At 35.6% G+C, this 17,086-nt stretch overlaps 1 protein-coding gene across 2 annotated transcripts in view; it reads right to left on the reverse strand.

The window, feature by feature from the left end:
• Positions 1-4,578: 4,578 nt before the first annotated feature.
• LOC306888027 (xaa-Pro dipeptidase-like) overlaps positions 4,579-17,086 on the reverse strand; it is a 75,928-nt gene continuing 63,420 nt past the window's right edge. For both annotated transcript variants that reach the window (XM_079446121.1, XM_079446122.1), the window contains exons 10-15: positions 9,884-9,952; positions 9,019-9,096; positions 8,056-8,204; positions 7,208-7,392; positions 5,937-6,128; positions 4,579-5,096 (exon numbers count right to left, since the gene is read on the reverse strand). In XM_079446121.1, the coding sequence (XP_079302247.1) occupies positions 4,953-5,096; positions 5,937-6,128; positions 7,208-7,392; positions 8,056-8,204; positions 9,019-9,096; positions 9,884-9,952 (817 nt within the window). In that variant the 3' untranslated portion in view covers positions 4,579-4,952. The remainder of the gene's footprint in view (positions 5,097-5,936; positions 6,129-7,207; positions 7,393-8,055; positions 8,205-9,018; positions 9,097-9,883; positions 9,953-17,086) is intronic.

Genomic DNA, 17,086 nt, shown 5'->3' on the forward strand with positions numbered 1-17,086 from the left:
ATCAAACTCTAAACAGCAATATACTTGTAAACGTGGTTTTAGGTAGAAGTTTTATGTCTTTTATTCTTTAGTTTTGGGGCAGCATGCTTTCTTCTCCACTGTATACCCTCTTGTGAAGCTTTGTGATGGATTACATAGCATTAAATTCAGCCACCTAGCTTTCGTAACTGTTGCTTATTCATCGTAACAAAGCAAGTATTGCAAGTGCAAGCATTTTTATATTAAAGTGCATAATCCAGAGGCCAGGACAGGGCCGGCAGAGCAGAGGCCCACCAGGGCGAAGAAGACGGAACAGGAGCCCACCAGGACGGAGCAACTGGGGAAGCCGTGGCCTAATGGTTAGAGAGTCGGACTCGTAATCCAAAGGTTGCGGGCTCGAGTCTCGCTCTCTCCACCCTCAATACCATGACTGAGGTGCCCTTCAGCAAGGCACCGAACCCCCAACTGATCCCCGGGCGCCGCAGCATAAATGGCTGCCCACTGCTCCGGGTGTGTGTGTGTTCACTGCTGTGTGTGTGCACATTGGATGGGTTACATGCAGAGCACGACTTCTGAGTATGGGTCACCATACTTGGCTGTATGTCACTTCACTTCATAATACTGAAACAGGTAAATAGCAATATCAATATCCAAAACACACTGTATTCACACAATGTAAATTATTTTCAATTTATAGCCCATGAAGAATTCAGTAGACCTACTAATCATTTCAAGGTTGTTTCGATACTGCTTGCAGAATCCTTCCAAATCATCCACCAGACCACAGAGACTCAAAAACCGTATTGCCTATTATACCAACTGTATTAATCATACTTAAGAGTGGTGCCTGGGGGTTAAAGTCAGTGTTGTGTCCTATCTTATGAAATAAATACTGTAGACACATTCACGTTTAAAGATCAAGTTATAGACATATCCCTCATCTGACATACCCAGACTGTTCAACATACTGTATGCAGGAGTGTGTCTCTCTACTGGAAAAGGAAACATCATGCCTGGTATATTTTAACCATTAAGAGAAGATTTAAAAAGGTTTAGAAAGATGAGAGAAGTATCACAATTATTCTATTGGAGACAAGCCTAAAGTTTCCATCATTTTACTATTTCCACCAAATTACTGCAGTAACTTTTCATCCAGCAAACATGATTTCCATAGGCTTGTTAGATAAGGAATTAAATGTCTTTTAAAGATGTACTGTCACTAACGTGCTGACCTTTGATAAATCCAGTTGTTCCTTCTTTCTTAAACTTTCTCACTTTATCAGCTTGGTAGCTTGTAAACACGACTTTTGGGACGTTTGGTGGGAGATCCACTGTACATATAGACTCGAGAGTGAGAAAACTGACAGAAACCATCTAAAGACTGTACATTCAGTCTAGTGTCTTCGTATATTCCAATGCCAACACACAACCCTTCTAAACAAAAACAAAGACAGTTTGCTGTAGGATGGCACGGTGCGTTTGAGGTGCTAGTTCTCCTTTCTTATAAATTTCAAGTTGCAAGATACTGAAGTACTGTACTTCAAAAAGCATCTACTTGTTCAACTCATTTGCCTTGATGAAAATATAGCGAGGTAAACACAATAATGCAAAGCAATGCACACGTGTCACACCTGTACTCAGGTGATCTACCATTTAATAGAGGATATTCTTTGTATTCTAATACACAAGGATTTAAAAATATATATTTTTACTCACACACACTCTACCCAATTCTATATTTTAGAGATGTAAAACAGAAAAATGCACATTACTTCGTACAATATACTGCTTCTCTGAAATTTTGTGCAAAATGTGCAAATTCTACATGTAAAACAGTCTGACAAGGTGAAGGTTTTATTGATATATTGTGTCATTTTATCAAAAGGTATTACATAAGAAATTTGTATATAAGCACATATATACACAATATATAAGCACAACAACAAAATAGGCTGGGGCTAGTTGTCCCAGTTGGACACATAATGGTGTGTTAAGAGTGTAGTAACAGCTAGTGAATATGTCTGTTGATATTTGTTGTAGTCAAGATTTTAAGATTTACTGTATAAAGAAATATAAGGTTTATACAGAAACACACTATGTTTGTTTTTTCTAGAGCTTCGTTTTCTGTTTCTAGCTTTGTTTTTTCTTTTCTTCTAGAGCATCTATTTCTAGCTCTTCTTTTAATCCTTCCACCTTTTAGTTTGTTTTTTTCAGCTTTCAACAAACCTTCTGCCTCTTTTTCAGATCTATTTTTGCATCCAGCTCTTCTGTTTTGTTTTCAAGATCTTTATCTTCTAGACCATGAGTTCTTTCTTCATTTTCATCTGAACTGTCAGCACTTTGTCCTTCATCACTGTTTCTGGCTGCTGCTATTTCTAGTCAGTGCTAGTGTGTGAAGATTGTTAACCTCCTCATCCTTATAAACCCTTGTGATTGTACAAACCAAAGGTAAGGTGACAGGAGCTATAGTTTAGTCTGCATATATTTGATGGACTTCACAGATGAACACGTGTCTCCAGACTGGTTTGTCCATGTGAATCAGAAACTGAAGCCATGGTACTACAATATATACCACAGTACCAAATGATAACCAAAGAGTACTATGGTAAAATCATTCTACTTTATATGGCTTTTCACAAGATAACCCTGGGTCGTTCTAAACTCAGGTTGACATGTTTCACTATTCAGTTTTTATCCTGGGTTAAGAATGAATCCTGATTTTTAGGTTTTGAAGTTTCACACTGTACTTTCATAAACCCTGAGTTGATGTTCTTTGCATTTCTGTTATCAGTTTCAGCATGTGATAGTTTTAAATAATGTCTTGTCTTATTCTTGTGCATCAGCTGGGCTTCTATATTCCTGATGGTCACAAGTTTGCCCCGAATAGACTTTTTTTTGGACCATGTGCACAAACAAATATGTCTCTACCTTCTTCACTCCTGCAGATGCAGTGCAAATCTGGTTTAGATGGTTTGATAAGGAATAGACCAGGCATCCTCACATCTGGCTGTAGTAGAGTTTAGCTGTAACTTCAACTTAGTCTTCAAGATCATTAGAAAATCACAGGTAGGTGAGTTTGATCAGGGTTGCAGCAGATTGGCCCTCCAGGGAAAGATTTGAGGAACCCTGGAATAGACTATATCAGACCTCTGGTTTCGGATGCAGCTCTGCCAATATGATTCATTCAGGAATGAAAATCATACGGAGTTCAACATCTCACACAACCAGACCGAACAACATAGGAGTGTCTGCCATTATTTGAAAAAGACACTTCATCTGATTCATTTCAGAGAAGAGCTGAGGTTTCACGAGAAGAGCTGAGTCACAACCAAACGGCTGGAAACAATCTAAAGAAACAAAACAACGCTACATGATGACGTGTGTGAGACAAAATTAGGATTCAAAATAGAAGTAGGATTAGAAGTAGAATTCTAGAATTAGACATAGGCCTAAGTTTGTTTGATATTTTTAATTTTTTTCTCTACGATAGGCTAATAATACGTTGTTCTAACGATATGCGAGCTAACATTATCCAAAAGAATTCACTACACGACAAAGCCTAATATGACCCTATAATTCAAGTTATGAAAGCAAAAATCAACCCTGTATGGGTTTTTGTTTTTTATATTTATAAGATATGATATAGTAAGTTGAGCAGTGAGAATGGCATTTTTCCTGAATATCCACGGTTGTGAATGCGATGGTTATTTTTAAACAAGAATTACCAAGAAGGACACAATTAATGATGTAAACTGATGCAACAACACTGCTATGAAGCATTGGGTGATTTACTGGAAAGAAGTTCATTTAATGGAATTCAGATGACTAAACAGCAATCTTTGTGCTGTAGCACCCTAGAACTATTGGTTTAAGCATTAAGTATGAAAACAAGAACAGCCAGTATCTACTGCAGTAACATTTCAAATCAATGATCAATAATAGGATCATTTATGTAACCCTGGACCACTAAATCAGTCATAATTGAGATTTATATTTCATCTGAAAGCTGGGCTTTCCATTGACGTATGGTTTGTTAGGCTCGGACAATATTTAGCCGATACACAACTATTTGAAAATCTGGAATCTGAGGGTGCAAAAAAATCCAAATATTGAAATAAATCACCTTAAAGGTGGCCAAACGAAGACCTTAGTAATGCATATTACTTATCAAAAATGAAGTTTTGATGTATTTACAGTAGGGAATTAAAAAAGTATCTTCATGGAGCATGAACTTTACTTAATATCCTAATGATTTTTGGTACAAAAAAAACAATATTTTTGACCCATACAATGTATTGTTGGCTATTGCTACAAATATACCCCAGCGACTAAAGACTGGTTTTGTGCTCCAGGCTCACATATAGAGGTTCTTTAGGTGAAATCATGTATTAACACTTGAGGTAAAAAATAAAAAAGGTGATTGTTTCAAACTGAAACACAGCGCTTCATTCCTGCAGTCATATTGAGTGTGGATTTTTCTCCTCGTCTTTGCTTTCTGCTATTCCATCCATTTTAGTTTGACAGAAACACATCATATGGGACTTAAATGACAGAATTTTCAGAATTAGTAAATAACAATTTGCACACGATTCTAAATGATGCTAGAAAAATCAGACCTTTATTAAAAATTGCAATTGCATTGTCTTACAAACTTGCAAAAAGAGTACAGAATATAATGCAAATGAATTAATTCAGGCTAAACAAAGTTCAGAGCTGCTTTTATTAAGAATATCAAACTCTGAAAATGAAAGCACAAACTGTTACATGGCTGCTACATGAAAGCATAAATGATCCTGTAATTTAATTAGCTGACTTACATCAGAGAAGTCAAACAACAGTTGTCATGTGATTGATTTCCCTTTATAGAGTGAAATTTCAAAGATATTCCTTTACTTAGATACAGGTTTAAGTCTGATATGTTGAAGGAGTGTCGTTGTTGTCATCATCATCATCATCATCATCATCATCATCTCTCAGAGTTTCTGGCTGCTGATGGGACTGAAGGGTTTGGACGTTTCATCCGCCATGAAGGCCTCGATTTCCTCCACGGTTCGAGGAACGCAGGTCAGCAGCTCCACACCGTTAGCCGTCACCGCGATATCATCCTCAATACGCACCTGAGAGGGAGAGAGACACACACGATTATCAATACTCATAAAAATAAAGTTTGAACTTTCAGAAATGTATATTTATAACATCTGAACCAACAGTGTAAAAATTTGAGCTTTTGGTTAAAAAGTTATATGAAGATAAAACATATAAACACACACATGCATATACATACGTATATATATATATAATGTTTTTATGTGTATTATATATTTATATAATTAATTGTACATAAATTACAGTATTTACAACATCTGAAACAATGGAGCTTTAGTGGTTTTGATAAAGTAATATAATAAAAATATACAGTGTATTTTATAGGCATTTAATTTATCTGTAATTATGCATAAATTATAGCATATTATAACTGGTAACAAAATTACCAGTAAAAATGACATGGTGTTTCAGAAAATAAGGCTCAGTTATGGATTGATCAAGAAATATGTAATTGTAGTGCTGTCAAAAGATTAATCGCAAAATTAAAGTTTTTGTTTGCATAATATATGTGTTTTCTGTGTATACTTATGTATATATAAACACACATACAGTATATATTTTGAAAATATTACGTGCATATAATTTATATAATAAATAATATATTTAATATGTAAACAACATATTTTTCTGAAATATATACATGCATCTATTACATAATAAATATACACAGTACACATACATTATGTGATCAAAACTTTTCTTTTGGATGCTATTAATCGCGATTAATTGTTTGACGGCACTAGTAATTAGTTTATTTGTAATAATTCTGATGTGCATCTGTAAATGTCCATCAAGTGCATCTGCTGGAACATATAACTGGTTTGTTTGTAATAAGTCTGATGTGTTCTGACCCCGCCGAAGCCGCGGAAGCGTGTCAGGACGTCGTTATTGATGAAGCCGCACTGCGCCGGTGAGCTGAGCGCTTTATCCAGCAGGTGGTTGATGAAATAGATTCCCGGCTCCACCGTGAGGACCATGCGCTCCTGCACCACACGGCCCATCCGCAGACTCTTCAGGCCCGGCTCGTCAATGCGCTCGATGCCCTGAAACACACCCCACACTTCAACCGCTGCTGCGGGTTATCTTAGACACCAGGAGAACACTGGGTTTAATCAGACAGAGCCTGACGTTCCTTCCAAACCACAGCGGGCCAAACATATATTTTGTTTATTTTTTTGCATTGAAATGTTGTTCAGTTAATTAAAAAAATTATTTTAACAGTTCAAAATATTGATGTTTAAATGCTTGTTTAATTATTTAAAAATGTTACAAATGTAATACATTTGAATATAATGTAGCTGGATGTTGGATTTGATTTTGGCACTTAAATATTTGCATTATACAGTCAGTTCATATATTTTTGTTCAAAATATTTCCCTTGATCTTTTGAGATAAACAAGTTTGATTACTATGAAAACATCATTCATAGTTTGATATAATATGAAAAAAAATGATTGTTATCTACAATATTAGCACACAAACGTTCAATTTGTATAGCGCTTTTCAAAATAAACATGGCTTCAGTTTTTCAGAAATGTATAATGTTAATATTTATTATAATATCTTCATGTCTTATAGTGGCAATTAGCAGTTTAGAACCGGACAATAATATAGTTTCCATGTGAAGACGAACACTCAAGCAGCTGAGATTTGCTATAAAGTACAGTATCTGGCTTTATGTGACCCACTTTCATGCATGTGGGTAAAATCAAGTACAGTATGTTTAATACCTGTTATTTGAAAATAATAAATAATTTTTCGGTGAAAACTGATAAGTGGTTTGAATTCATTACATTTTGGCGTTTATTTGTTACATTATATAATAAAAATAAAATAAAAGGAAATAAAAATAAAAAGCCAACTTTATTGGATACATTTTAAGATTTATCTTTGATAAAAACTGAAAATCAACCAGGCCTCTAATATTGTGATGTACAGTAGTGACACACAATTATTATTAGCTGATGTGTCTTAACTTCTAATATTAAAATGATGCATATCGCTTAAGACTTTGGTTCCAACACTAAGCACCTCTAACATTATATAAGAACTTCAGGGGAAAAAGAAACTGAGCTTGCTGTTTGAGTAAATCTCTTGCTCTTTTGTTGTGATCAGAACTGACCTCTGGATATCCTCCCACGTCGTGGACGTCGATGCCCAGCAGGTGACCCAGACCGTGCGGCATGAACACAGCGCCCATGTGAACCTTCAGCATCTCCTCCACGCTCCCACAGAGGATCCCTATCTTCACCAGCTCCTCCAGGTGAACCCGGTCCGCCAGACGATGCATGTCTGTCCACTTCACACCTGGGCATCAGGGAACAATCAGAGACTTTTCTGAGCCGAGACCGTCATCAGATTGAGGTCAGAGGTCATTTCACAGCTGAGGATTCAGCGCTCAATCAGAGACAGCGTCCGTTTGTTCTTTCAGGAGGAGCATTCTTCAATAATACATCTCAAATCTCAACATACACTACTGTTCAAAGTTTGGAAATTAAGAAATTCATATTTAATTCATCTGGGATGCATTATATTGATCAAAGTGACAATAAAGACATTTATAATGTTACAGACGAGTTCGATTTCAAACAAATGCTGTTCTTTTGAACTTTACACTAATAAAAGAATCATGAAAAATTAAATATGATGATAACTGATAATAATCAGAAATCTTTCTTGAGCAGCAAATCAGTATATTAGAATGATTTCTGAAGGATCGTGCGACACTGAAGACTCAAAAAATACAGCTTTGATCACAGGAAAACAGTTATTTTAAACTGCAATATTTCACAATTTTACTGCATAATTTATCAAATAAATGCAGCCTTGGTGTGCAGAAGAGACTTCTTTCAAAAAACTAGTAAGTTTGGTGTCAAAACAGAATCCAACCAGTTCCTCCATACTGTGTTGCCTTTTTTTGTCTCTGTAGTCTGAGAGCAGTTAGAATTTTAACCGGCTCTGTGTTTGTACCTGGTTTAATGGCGGCCATCACGGCTCTGGAGGACTTCAGCACAGCTTCATAAATGGCTCTCTGGTCTGCGGTGAACTTGCCGTTGACCGGGAAAGAGCAGGTGATGTCAGAGGAGTAGCAGTAATACTCACCGCCCAAGTCAAACAGACTGCCAGGAACACAATCAGACAGGAAAAGAGGAGTTTTTACAGGAAACGTTTCCTTCAAAACAGCCTGAGTTCAGATCTAAAGCCACTTCTATGGTTTGGATTTAGTTTTATGATTTGGTGACAACATCAAATACTGAGTATTCCTGCTCTATTCCATTCTATTCTATTATAGTGATATTAACATTTACATTTATTTAATTGTTTAACATTTTTACAATGCATTTTTTTATTTTTTATTTATTATTACAGCTTTCAACAAACAAACAGAACTCAATGTACAGGATATTACAAAAAAAAAGTTTCATAGAACACAAAGAGGGAAAAAAATAAACATAGAAAGCATACTTTATAGTTTTGACACTGGAAAAAAAATCATTATAATACTCAAATGTTGGTAGAAATTCTGCACATCTAGGTATTGCTTTAATTATTCTTTGTATGGATATATAAGTTTGAATTATGAAAAAATTAAAAACTTCCAGTTACCTGTTTTGGTTTTAAAAATGATTTTTAAATTATTATTATTATTTTAAACTGTAATATAAAATAGATGACTCTGGATGTAAATATAAAATTAGATGCTCTGATTGTAGTAAATTAGCTGCAACTGTAAATAATTCATCATGATTTTCTCATCATGCTTGGAAAAAAATGTCTTTCTAGTTGCTGTCCAGCAGGGGTCAGTGTGCGACTGCTCTTAAAGAGATGATGCAGACTGAACTACTGAAGAGAGAAATATTCAACACAACACTGACTGAAAAACCAGCGTCAATCAACATCTGATACAGAACAAATCTGACTGAAACAACTCACCACATGTCTCCATCCTGGATGGTTTTGTCATTGGGAGCCCCGGCGTGTCCGTAATGCAGGACGGAGGAGTTATTCCCACTGATGGAAATGCATAAGTGGTACAGTGAAGTTTTGCAATGCTTCTATGTTCAATAGTGGTCACATTAATACTGAGCCTCCTTTTGGATTTGTATTTTCAGATATAAAATTACACTTGACTCCCACAAAAAACAAAACCTGTAATTTAGGTTGTTATTGACTGAATATCTTGTATTATAACTGATCGTGATGTGGCAGGTTTGAATATGCATGAAAAAGATTTCAGATCTGCAGTGAAAAAAGGATTTAAATTTAAGTCTGTTCATCACACACAATCATATGATTGCAAAACACTTGGAAAATAATGCACACACCACATGCACTACACTGTTATAGAGTGTTTTACACTTTTGCAGGTTAACAAACATTTTTAAGTGAACTATGTATTTAAGTTGAATTGAATCCAAAACACGTCTGAAATGTATTTATCCATCCAGATGTTTGCTGTGAATTAACTTTGTAATCCAAGATGTGCTTTTGCTCTGGACACAGAATGATATCTGACACTAAGAGCCTCTCAGAGAAACACACACACACACACACACACACACACACACACACACACACACACACACACACACACACACACACACACAGACAGAGCTGTAATGATTTCATCTGGTCTGTTATTGCACTGTAAGGTCTTGTGCTGTTTGTGTAACACTCAAAAAGAACAATTAGTAATTACAGCAACATTCTCTGTGCTGCTGACCGGAACGGTTTTTTTTTTTCTGCACGTGGCTGATTTGTGAGTTTTCTAATGCTTTGTGTTTGCTGGTGTGTTTACCTTCCACAGATGCAGGTATATGATGTGTGTCGCATCCCTCCACGAGCATAACAGTAATGCTGGAACAGACTGAAACACACAGGAGTATCAGTCAATCTCAGATTTCATTCAAAATGAAGAAAATCATGCAACTATTAAAATTATTTGCATTGCAAGACCAATTTTGATTTTCAATGAGCAAATTTCAAAGAAACATACAAAAACTGACATCCAGATATCAGCCCAGAGCAGCACCAATTTAATTTTTCCACACTGACCTGCACTACAATTACAAAATGCAACATGAAAAGCCTGAAAGAGCCTGTCAGTCAATATAGATTGAAAAAAGTGGCAGCCTCAGAAAACCTTGATTGATACCTTCATAACTCCAGATCAACAAAACACAGATTCACACTGAAGTCAAGCAGAGAGAGATTTTCATCTGCTGTGCGATAAAACCCACAGACACACAGTGAAGGAGAAACCCACAACATACAGATAACCGGTCACAGAGACATGATCAGCAAACACACAGCGACACACTAACAACCAGTCAATCACCCCAAAACACACTAATCAGAATCAGAATGAGCTTTTATTGGCCAGATATGTTTACACATACGAGGAATTTGTTATAGTAACAGAAGCTACACAGTGCAACAGAAAGACAACAACAGGACAGGACACATAATAAAAGAATATGATTAATAGCTACCAATGACTAATAACCAGTCAAGCACCCTAGCAACACACTAAAACCCCTCAGACACCCTAGTAACACACTAACAACCAGTCAAGCACCCTAGCAACACACTAACAACCACTCAGACACCCTAGCAACACACTAACAACCGCTCAGACGTCCTAGCAACCAGTCAAACACCCTAAACCACACTAATATCCAGTCAAGCACACTAGCAACACAATAACAACCACTCAGACGCCCTAGTAACACACAAACAACCAGCAAACACCCTAGTAACATATTTACAACAACTCAGACACCCTAGCAACACACTAACAGTAGGGCTGTGCAAATAATCGCATGCGATGATCATGCGCATCTAGTCAGTAAAGCTGGTTCTGTGATTAGTAGTTAATCTCCTTCGCGTGCTTTCAGATGGAGCGGCAATATTGTGTTCAAAATCGAATTCGATTCATTTGCGTAGCTTGTCAGCAAACTAAGGCTCTGTGTATTAAATGCCGCTCCATCTGAAAGCAGGTGAAGGAGATTAACTACTAATCACAGAACCGGCTTTACTGACGAGATGCGCATTATCATTGTATTCGATTATTTGCACAGCCCTAACTTAGTCACTCAAATGCCCTAACAACACACTAACAATCACAAACAACACCTCAGCATCATGGCAGCAAGTTCCCTTCATGAAATGCAAAATCTACTCCGCTCAAAACTATATATTTTAAAACTATATATAAGAGAGGGAGATGACAGAAGCATCAAACATCCTTCACCCCAATTTGAGCAAAGAGGACGTGAAATGGGTTTCTGAAATTGCTGCAGTCCATTTATCTGATTGTGTGCGTGTGTGAGGTCCGTCGCAGCTTTAATTAAAGCATCACCCGCTACCATCAGGATGTCAGGGACTGATGCTGCCGCCACATGAAACAAACCATCATGACACATCAGACCATCAGAGGACGGGCTCTGAATCACAGCGGCGCTCTCATCCTCTAATGGAGCGACTCTTGACTCGGCTCTGTTTGGGGTTTCCTCCTGTGATCAGCACAGATATGCTTTCAAAAGAAACAAGCCCCAAAAAATAAAAACCAGCCAATTGTCAAGTTAGTGTTCTGGGTGATTCACTCACGTTTGAGATGCTTTAATCTAAAGCACCAATGCAGTTCAAATAAAGAGATTTTCACTCCATTTTAAACAAATTTCTAGCCAGTAAACAATTAAAAACGGAACATGTGAATTACAAAACACTAAAACAAAAAGTTAATCTTGGTTCAGAAAATGATCAAAAACAACTACAAATGAAGAGCTTGAATTTGCACTGATTTTATCCAACCCTCTCAAAGGGTTAAACATTTCACACACCACTGCAATTCTTAGAGGGTGTTTTCATATTTACACAGTAAATAACACTGATTGGACACTGTTTTAACAGTTGCCCTAAAACTGACTTTTCGTATTAAAATTGTAAAATAAAATAGTCTCTTCATGACTTCAATTAACTAATTCCCCTCAGACGCTGAAACTAAACAGCATGTGATTATTTATGCAACTGCTTGAAGTCGTGGCCTAATGGTTAGAGTGTCGGACTCGTGATCCAAAGGTTGCGGGTTCGAGTCTCCGGCCGGCAGGGATTGTAGGTGGGGGGAGTGAATGTCCAGCGCTCTCTCCACCCTCAATACCACGACTGAGGTGCCCTTGAGCAAGGCACCGAACCCCCAACTGCTCCCCGGGCGCCGCAGCATAAATGGCTGCCCACTGCTCCGGGTGTGTGTTCACGGTGTGTGTGTGTTCACTGCTGTGTGTGTGTTCACGGTGTGTGTGAACTCAGGGTTACAATGTTACTAACAACCATCTTCAAATTTAGACAGTGTGAAACGTTGCTTAACCCCAAATTAAACGTGGCTTTAAACCAAGTTATAAAAGTTACAGAAATTATGAACCAACAGCATGAATATTGCACATGAAGCCATTTCTTGTTCTTCTCTTGAGAAAACACAAACAATAATTGATGAAGCCATAATTAATTTAAGCTCTCGCCAAACAGAAATCACTCAGATGCAGAATGAAAGTTCACAGCAGCCGTCAGAACATGAAAGGTCATGTGATGTTTAATTGGCTGATTTCAGAAGATTCTCTCTGACAATCATGAAAATTATGCTTGGTTTCTTTCCCATTATGAGGAAATTAAGTCAGCGATCAGGGAAACCCTTCCTTCAGGGTTTGATCACTGTGTCTGTTTATTACAGATTGTATGATTCAGTTCTGCTAGATTAAATCACGCTGACGGGAGATTTGATATTGAAAGTAATTTTAATGGAGGACTAATTGTAACCTGCATCCAGGAAACAAATCCATGTACATTTCTCTGACGAACATCTCAATGGCCTTCTAAACTACTGTCAGCAGTTTCATCTGCAGAACGTCAGCAAAAACAGAAACAAATGCCATTTTCTCTGGTTTAACATTTCTTTTCTCCTTTTATGGCCATAAATAATAACATAGCAACCAGTAGTGTGTGACTGAGAACTATTATAAATGCTTCTTAGAAAAGCCATGAAATGTATTGTAGATAATTAGCTTTAGAGGGCATTTTCATATCAGCTAGCAACACGCAGTATAGCAGGCTGTGATTGTGCACTGATCACAAACTGCAATGTGTTAATATGGGCTCTGAAATGAAACCGCTACAGGCGTCAGAAAATGAGCATTAAGTGCTGAAAACTACTCTGAAATAACAAGCACCACCAATTAACAAACCAATGCACAAAGCATATATTCTCAACCAAAACAAAAACAAACAAAACAAACCAAACCAGTATCCAAGTAGATCACACTTTAAAATAACTACAAATAGTAACAGTAGGAGCCACACATTTGTCCTGGTAAGGCTGCGTTGATATTATATCTTACGCAGCACTTCATGTGGAAACAGCGGCTCAGAATAGCTCCCACACACCCAGAGGACAGAAAAAGCCCAGTTAGAGTCTGAGTGGGCTGATTTAGCCTGAAAACTGAGATGCTTTTTCTTTGAAATGCATCCATTCCTCCGGCATCCCAGACTCCTCCTCTGCAGCGGGATCTCCCTCAGCGTTAGCATCGGTACGGCTCGCCAAACGCCGTACTGATCTCCGTCCAATGCGCCGGCTCGCCGCAGGGCTCAGGGACACTGCCAGCTTTCTTAGAATCAAAGTCTTACGTAAGACTGTCGAGAAACGCACCGCTGGAACCAGACTCACATGTGGGAGAACCTCAACTGCTCGTTTTGACATTTACACACTGATTTGACATTGCCTGCACTGGGAGCATCACACAACATCCTCTAATGTGCATTAACATGCATGGAACACAACAATAAGTGTGTCCATTTCTGAATTTGACTTTCTATTTAGTAGATACAAACTTTTTTCCTTTGAGCTTATATATATATATATATATATATATATATAAAAGGATATTAAGTTTTTTTTTTTAAAGTCTCCCTGAGATTTTCCATTTCATTAACACATTCATTAACACATTCACAGTTAATAATCAAATGAAATGCAAATAAACTATTTTTTTTCACAACTTATTATAATTAAATAATTATAAGTAATTTATAATTAAATTAATTCTATATTAAAATTACTTTGTTTACATTATAATTTTAATTTTTTTGTAAGTGATTTATTTTGACAGTTTTTATTTTTAAATTATTATTTTAAATTTTTTAATTATGCACATTTATGATTTAATGAATGTTTAGTTCTTTTTTTTATTATTTTTCCTTACAAATATTTAATTGTCTTCACTTTTTTATGATTGAACAAATTGCGTTTTTAATCATTCTACATTATTTTATGTGTTTCCATTTTATGATTTAATTCATTTTTATTTAGTGTTATATTTTGATTGTTTTACTTCAGAATTACTTTAACTTATTTAGGATTTAATTAATTTCTAGTAAGTGTTTTATTTTGATTGCTTTTATTTTAATAAAGCTATTTTCAATTGTTTACATTTATTTAAATATACAATTTTACAAATTAACTAATGTTTAGGGTTTTATTTAGATTGTTTTTATTTTAATAAACAGTGTTTTAAGAGTTTTAAATGATATACATTTATGACCAAATTAAAGTTTAGTGTTTTATTTGGAATGTTTTTATTTTAAAATGTCACTTTAACTTTACATATATAGGATTTAATTCTTTAAATTATTTACATTTATGATTTATTTTTATGAAGTATTTTTTTTTTTCTTTGAAAACGTTATTTTTTTATGATTTACTTTTTAGAAAGTTTTATTTTGACTTTACATATTTATGTTTTAATGAATTATTAGCTTTTCATCAAGTCACAAACCCCTGCAGTTCCTCCCTGCTTCAGAGGAATGACGATGTACCACAATAACAACAACATGAGGACCGATATCCCATCATGCTCTGTGGCGCACCTGGAAGAACATCTCGGCTGTGCATTACACAGTCTGACCATCTGCAGCTCCTCTTAAATGAACAATCACGCAGCAGTTTTCACATGCTGTACTGAGCGCTTCAACATCAGGACGGTTCTGATTTTAACTCCCGTTCTGTTGTTCAGTTCTGCCAAAGTAAATCTGTTCAAAGAGAGCTGCTCCAGAAACAGAAACAACAGAAGTAAATCTCACTCACAGGTGTGATGATGCATAATTCATTCTGCATGCACATGTGTAATGACCCAAAAATGAACACTGCATCCCAGGGCCGGAGTGGGACTCATCTTCAGCCCTGGAGTTTCATGTCGTAGATCGGCCCACTTTAGTTCATGGCAGACTATATTAAAATAATGGAATTAAAACCTCAGTATATAAGTTTGCAATAGTGCACTGTTCTCCACAGCCTTGTTATTCATTGCATTTTTCTAGAGATTTCGTTTTGAAGTAAAAATCTTAACTCAAGAAATGGAAAATAAGGGAAAATTGTCTTTTAGTTTTTTAAAGGAAATAAGGGACAGAATAAGGGACACTCAAAATATTTGTACAGTACCATACCCTGTCTGCCTGCAGTTAAAAAGTTCCCAGAAATAATCACATTTGTTTTGCTAAACCTATTCATGTACAATTATTCTAAAAATTTACATTTATGCATTTAGCAGACGCTTTTATCCAAAGCGACTTACATTGCATTCAAGTTACAGTTTATACATTTTTATCAGCTCTTGCTTTCCCTGGGAAGCGTTGCTAGCGCCATGCTCTACTATTTGAGCTCTACTAAGTTAGCGCAAGTCCCGCTCGTGTGAAGCGGGAGCAGCCGGCAGAGGATATCGCTTGATCTTAAAGCCTTCCTCAGACGGCTACGTTCACAAAACAATGATTTGTGCAAAAAGAATGATTAATTATCAATTGAGAATTTCATATGTTCTGGTGGTCATATGGTGGCGCTGCTTTGCGTAGGCTATAGCTTTCATACGGGACGCTTATTTGATACTTTAAATAAGGGAAGATTCCTTATTATAGGCTACGAAAAGGTTAAAGACGCCTGCTGTGTCCTCACAACACAATGCCCCGTTTTAAGCTCAACTGGTGCATTTATAGAAATGTCTGTGCACAATTCTTGTACATCAACACTGAATAAAGTACATTTACTCACAGTCATGTGGTTCCAAACCCAAATGATTTCCTTCAGTGGTGACATTTTTAAGGATGAAACAATAAAGCTGAATTATAAATGAATGCAAGCTCCAAAAAGCTCCACCGGATGCGACTTCTGCTCTATATTGTGCATACACTCCCTCTTTTTAAGTGAATATTTTAAATCACACTTGCATAGTTATCTGAAGTCAGTTAATGGTCAAATGACATGCAGCTAAACAAACCACTTATTTATTAAAATTACTTAAATATTAACATTGCTATTACAATTTAATTGTATATTTTTATGATTGAAATATTTTAAAGTGTTTCATTTTGAAAGTTTTTTTTTCACAATTATTTATTTTCATTTTACCATGTTATGATTAAATACATTTTTAGTAATTATTTGTATCCATTTTATTTTATTTTAGTTTTAATTTTTTAAGACTTAATTATTTTTAATGAAGTGCTTCATTTTAAATTGCATTTTTAAATTAAATGATTGTTTTGAGTTTTATTTTTATTATTCTTATTTTAAGTGAATTTTAGTTTTACATTTTTTTTTTTTTTTTTTTATTACTTATTTGAATTATACATTTTTAGGAATTTAAATAGTTTTAAATGCAGTGTTTTTATTTTTAAATTATGCAATTTTACATTATGATTTCATACATTTTAGCAAGCGTTTTATTTTGATTTGATTTTAAAATAATTGATTTTAGTTTCACATTTTTATGATTTTTAAAAAGTTTCATTTGAAATGTTTTTATTTCAAAATGACTCATTTTAGTTTTAGATTTTTTTTATTTTTTAGTATTACATTTAGTTTTCATGTTAATTTATTTTAGTTTTACATTTTATGATTTTGTATAATTTTAATTTAAAATGATTTATATTTTTTTAAATAATCATTAACCTAATGTTAATC

The sequence above is a fragment of the Barbus barbus genome (assembly GCF_936440315.1).
Source record: "Barbus barbus genome assembly, chromosome: 22".
Classification (NCBI taxonomy): domain Eukaryota; kingdom Metazoa; phylum Chordata; class Actinopteri; order Cypriniformes; family Cyprinidae; genus Barbus; species Barbus barbus.